The sequence below is a fragment of the Loxodonta africana genome, chromosome 13, assembly GCF_030014295.1.
Source record: "Loxodonta africana isolate mLoxAfr1 chromosome 13, mLoxAfr1.hap2, whole genome shotgun sequence".
Lineage (NCBI taxonomy): Eukaryota > Metazoa > Chordata > Mammalia > Proboscidea > Elephantidae > Loxodonta > Loxodonta africana.
In genome coordinates, this window is record NC_087354.1 from 11,448,018 (window position 1) to 11,454,111 (window position 6,094).

Consider the following 6,094-nt stretch of genomic DNA (forward strand, 5'->3'; position numbering starts at 1 on the left):
GGACTTCCAGTACAATACTGAATAGTAGTAGTGATAGTGGGCATCCTTGTCTAAAGGCAAAGGCTCTCAAGTCTTTCTCCACTGAATATAATGTTGGTGGTTGGCCTTTAAGGCTAGATAAGCCTGTTTGTAGAGGTGTAGAACTGATAAACCAGAATGCCAGTAGGGGAACACCTGAATAAACTGCAGAACTCTATACTATGAACTAGTAAATTGCCGTTAAAAATAATGGGTTATGCCTGGTGTCATGGACTGAATTATGTCCTCCAAAAAATGTGTATCAATTTGGCTGGGCCATGACTCCCAGTATTGTGTGGTTGTCCTCTATTTTGTGATTGTAATCCTATGTTAAAGAGGATTAGGGTGGGATTGTAACAACCTTACTAAGGTCACATCACTGATCCAACATAAATGGAATTTCCTTGGGGTGTGGTCTGCACTGCCTTTTATCTTAAAAGAGATAAAAGGAAAGGGAAGCAAGCAAAGAGTTGGGGACCTCACATCACCAAGGAAGAAGCACTGACAGATCGGTTCCTTTAGACCTAGTGTTCCCACGCAGAGAAGTTCCTAGTCCAGGGGAAGATTGATGAGAAAGACCTTCCTCCAGAGCCAACAGTGAGAGAAGGCCTTCCCCTGGAGCTGACATCCTGAATTTGAACTTCTAGCCTACTAGACTGTGAGAAAATAAATTTCTGTTCGTTAAAGCCACCCACTTGCAGTATTTCTATTATAGCAGCACTAGATAACTAAGACACCTGGGAATGTTTATTATACATTAAATGAAAAAAGAAGTCACAGAGTAATATGTGCTGTACAATCTCATCTTTGTAGTTTTTTTTAAAAAACAGAAATATATTCCATACATATATAAATTTTAATATAGTGTTGTGATTGTAGAGGAAAATGTGGGAGGATAAAATTAAACAACGCTGGGTTACTGGTTTTTGTTAGTTTCTGTGGCGTCACCCCCAACTCACGGTAACCCCACGTACAAAAGACAAAGCGTAGCCTGTCGGCATCGTCTTCACAATCCTTAGCATGCACGAGTTCGATGTTGTAGCCACTGTGGTATTCTGATTGCCTTCCAACCTAGAAAGCTTACCTTCCAGCACTATGTAGGACAACGTTCTGTTGTTATCCATAGGGCTTTCAATGACTAAATTTCAGTAGATTGCCAGGTCTTTCTTCCTAGTCTTAGTCTGGTAGCTCTGCTGAACCCTGTCCACCATGATGATCCTGCTGTTATCTGAAATACTGGTGGCATAACTTCCAGCATCATGGCAATATGCAAGCCACCACAGTATGACAAACTGACAGATGGGTGGAGGTTACCTATGGGTAACTGGGGTAGGAGGAGGCATTGGCTGTCACTTCATTTTTATATACTTCCTTGTATTCAGTTATTGCAACAAGCATATGCTGCTTTTGGAGTACGAAAAAAATCCAATGGAATTATTCTTAAAGGAAAAACGTGTATATGCAGTCAGTCTCTCCAACGACTATGTCTATACCCCAAAAAACCAAACCAAACCCACTACCGCCAAGTCGATTCCGACTCATAGCAACCCTATAGGACAGAGTAGAACTGCCCGACAGAGTTTCCAAGGAACACCTGGCGGATTCGAACTGCCAACCTCTTGGTTAGCAGCCGTAGCACTTAACCACTACACCACCAGGGTTTCCATGTCTACATCAGCATATGTAATTCACAGTGTATTTGCTGGTCTCTGATATCCTGGGCATTAACATAATCTCAAAGGAAGTAGTAAAGCTGCTCTGTTAAAAGGTAACTACTCAGGACCTCCCCCTAGCTCTGCTGGTCTTTTCAGCTGCAGATCAACATCTCTCAACATGAGCGAGATGCTCATCCCCAGGAAACGGACCCACCTCCTAACTCACTGGATCTCACGGTCCTCAGGGCAGAAAAAACATTTGAAGCTGGGGGTCCTCAAAGCACGGGAACCAGGCGGCTCTGTGTTCATCACAGCAGCTGCTCCCTCCTCCCCAGACCTGCCACCCCCTCAACTATCTCCAACTTTGCCAAGGTCCTCCCCCCAACCTTAAACCTCATCCTCCTTCCTCCTCTCCTCAAATCTCTCTTGTATCCTCACCTTCCCATCCACGTTCCATGCTTTTCCTAAGAAACAGGAAGTGTTGCCAAGACTGACCCCTTTATCACCATGCTTTAGTCCCTCCCCTTCCGCCTCTGCCCAGCAGGTAGTAAAGTCTAGTGGTTAGGAGTGTGGCCCCCATGTCACAGTGGCTGAGTTCAAACCTGACACTGGCACTTCTTACCTGAGTGACCTTGGGCAACTCACTTACCCACTCTTCTCCTAAGCTGAGTCAGGAGAAGCTGCCAAGACTTCTCAAGGGTTAGGCCAGAACTGAGACAGTATCAGTTCTACTGCATTCTATCGGCTAAAGCAAGTCAGAGGCCCAGTCCAGATTCAAGGGGAGGGAACTGCCCGAGAGAACTGCATAGGACATACGGCCCACAGAGCAGGCAACATGCTTAACGTCCAGCATACAGCAAGTGCTCAATAAATGAGCTGTTATCCTTGGTTATTATTTTTCCTTAAATACAACACAGTTGTCTTTACAATGGTTCTTCACCATGTATAAACTACATGTAGGAAAGGCCTGGAAGACCAAGGATTGCTAAAGAGCACACACGTCTCACTTTAGAAGATACAATGGAACCACTGTGTTGCCCTAGGCCCCACAGAGCAGATTTCAGTATAAAGCAAACCACCCTGTTGCTGCGTGACATCAAATTGATTCCGATTCATAGTGACCCTACAGGACAGAGTAGAACTGCCCCATAGGTTTTCCTAGGCTGAAATCCTTATGAGAACAGATAGCCAGGTCTTTTGTCCTGCAGAGCAGCTGGTGGGTTCAAACCACTGACCTTTCCGTTCATAGCCAAGCACTTAACCACTGCACCACCAGGGCTCCTTGCAAACCACCCTAGTCATTCTTAAATGAAGAATGTCATTGCAAGGTGGTTTCATAGATCTGTAGTACCTAAGGGCAGGCACACAGCAAGTGCCAGCGTTATGCACTCACAGCCAGGCTCACCTGCAAACCTGTTCCAACACAAACCACCACCATTTCCACTAAGTGTGAGAAAGTGAGAATTATATGCTATCGGTGAGAGAATTTTAAAGGTGCTCGTGGCAGGCTGCTCGAGGAAAGAGAACGAGCTCAGGAGAAAACAAATGTAATGGGGGGAGGCCGGAGGAGTCGGAGACAGACCCGGGCAGAAGTGACCTTAAATCACTACAATGAAAACAGAATTGGTTGTGTTCTTTGCTGTTGCCCCAGAGCCTAGATGAATGTCTGCATACATCAGGTGCTCAATAAACACTTGCGGAATTTCTCTGAATCACGGGAAGTCTGGACTCACCGATTATAGCTGTTGAAAGGAATAAAGTTGGAAGTTCACTTAACTCTTTGCACTAAAGTGTAGTGAAGGCACAATTAGCGTTTATTATTAAAATGCAGCTCTCTTTCCATGTCCTTGGGAGCACCAGTGCCATGTGGTTGTTGCTGTGTGTTATCAAGTTGATAGGGACCCAACAGGACAGAGTAGAACTGTCCCATAGGGTTTCCAAGGAGCAGCTGGTGGATTTGAACTGCCAGCCTTCTGGTTAACAGCCGAACGCTTAACCACTTCGCCACGAAGGCTGAATTCAGGGAGGGGTCAGGAAGTGAAGCTCATGTACTAGCCTGTCACCTGTAAGCTGGCTCCAGCAGATGTAAAGCTCAGTACTCCCGAGACAGACGACGTGAAAACAATGCGTGTTAAATAATGCTGAAAATCCAGCAACAGATGTGTGAAGATTAAATACAGTGAAGCATTTGAATCATGGCTCCCTGCTCCTGCCCGAATCCTCTTTCATTTGAACACTCTGAGCTGTGGTCACACTTTCTGTTGTTCTCATCAGCTCTCCAAGGCTCACCTTTGCTCTGACATAAGCTTTGAAAATGAATACCCCCATTAGGAGGAATGACCACACCTGTAACCATCAGGGCGCTCCAGAGTCTGTTTTGCTAAAACCTCATTTTAAAAGCCTCATAATGGACTTCGAGAACAAAGGCCATCACACACACACAAAAGCAAAACGGGACAGAATTTTTAATTTCAAAAATCATGAATAGCTAGCAAACATTAATTATTAAGGCCTGATTTAAATTTCTGTAGATGGAATTAAAGCATACTGCATTTACAGTTTAAGCCTGTAAGATGTACTTTGGCACCATAAACCAAATACAGTCACAGATGTCAAGAGTTCTCATAATAAGTGTCTCTCTTTATCAACTCTCCATGTATTTTCCCATTTCCATATGCCCATTCTTTATTAATACAGAATAAATCAGCTTTCCTCAAAATACTATAAAATGCCGAATATTACTCTTGGGCACAATCATTTCCTTTAACAGTGGCTTTGATATGTGCCTTTCTCCTATGGAGGTTTGTTATTCATTGTCTCTTTAATTTGGGGGTCAACCGCCTGAAAATATTAATCCTCGTGGTCTAGAGCGCAGAGAACACGCCCTCCCTCCCCACACCCCCCAATGCCGGACGCTGGTCGCTGGCCCTGTCCCGCCGCCCACAGAGCACGCCTTTCGGGCGGACGCGGGAAACGCCAAGTGCCCAACGCCAGGTCTGCGACTGACCATGGGGAGGCGGCGGGGGGCGGCTAATGCCCGCTGCCCGGACTGTCCAGTAACCAGACGGGACGCGCCCCGCTCCCAGCCAGGGCCGCTGCCAGGGATACACGCACGCGGGGACGCGGATCCCGCACCCGGTGCGACCGCCCGCAGTTCGCACCCTACCTCCCCGCCCCGGAAGCGGGCGGCCGGCTGGTTAAAGCCGCACCGAGCCGGCGAGGCCGAGCCTCCCGACCCCAGGCCCCCGCCCGCGCAGCACCGGGACCCGGCCGCCGGCCCAGTCCCCGTGCCGGGCGGCCGGCCCTGGCCCCGCGCGCGGTCCCTCCCGCGCTGCGGCTCGGTGAGGGCGGGCGCTGGCGGTCGTGTCCTCCAAGAAAAGTAACTCCAGGATCACCGCACTGGGAACGCGAGAGCGCCGTTTCGGAAACAGCTACCCTCGCTCCCCGGAGTTCAACGGCCGGAGTTTGGACCTGCACCCGCTCTGCGCTTGGCCTCTCGGCGCTCCTGCCCGAACTTGGCCGCAGCCCCCTGCCTCCCGGAGCCCGCCGGCACTCACCGAGAAGCCGGCCCAGAAGGGACAGGAGTGGCGGACGCGGGCCGAGGTGGTGAGCGCCAGCGCGGCGAAGCTGACGGCCACGATGAGGCATCCGAGCGCCATCTGCGTGGCCCCGAGCGCCAGCACGATGCGGGAGCGGCCCGGACACTCGCGCAGGCGGGACAGGCTGCGGGGCAGCGCGGCGGGGCGCTGCGCGCGGGGGCCGCCGGCCGGGGTCATCGCGCCCCGCGCCCGCCCGCTCCCGCCCGCCGCCGGGTGCCGCCGCGGCTGTCTCCTCACCGAGGGTCCGAGGCAAGTTGCGCCAGGTGCGCAGCCGGCCTCCGCGCGGGCAGCGGGCACTGGCGGGGCTGCGCCGGCCGCGCGCCGGGAGCCGGCGGGGCCGGGCGGGGAGCCGCTCGCCCGCAGCCCCTGCCCGCGCCCGTGCCCATGCCGCCGCCGCCGCCGCTCCTCAGGGCCGCCCGCCGGCCGGCACAGCTGCGCTGCGCCCGCTCCCGCCTGCCCGCGCGCTCCCCGGCCTGAGCGCGAGCGCGAGCCCCGCCGCCGCCGGGCGCGAGCCTCCGTCCCCGGGCGCGAGCCTCCGTCCTCGGGCGCGAGCCCCGCCTGCGCCGCCGCCGCCGCTGTAGCGCGCTGGGCCGGGCGGAGCCGCTGGAGCAGGAGCCGGGGCTGAGAGGGCCGGGCGCCGGTGCGGTCCCGGGGCTCGGCCTCCGCGCTCGCGTCGTCCCACTGGGCGATGGTGACGGCGCAAGTCCCAGGAGGGCAGCGGGGACAGCGGCCGCCTCAAGGGCGAGGGGCAGCGGTTTCCACCGCGGAATCCTGGCTCACAGCGCAGAAGGGCCCTGGGAGGTGGGCCTGGGCGGGCGAACC

General features: G+C 52.9%; 1 protein-coding gene across 1 annotated transcript in view; it reads right to left on the minus strand.

Moving 5' to 3' along the window:
• The window catches only part of ENTREP2 (endosomal transmembrane epsin interactor 2), a 613,337-nt gene extending 607,888 nt beyond the window's left edge, over positions 1-5,449 (minus strand). Inside the window, exon 1 of the mRNA XM_064296181.1 lies at positions 5,231-5,449. Within this exon, the coding sequence (XP_064152251.1) occupies positions 5,231-5,449 (219 nt within the window). The remainder of the gene's footprint in view (positions 1-5,230) is intronic.
• Between the last annotated feature and the right edge of the window lie 645 nt (positions 5,450-6,094).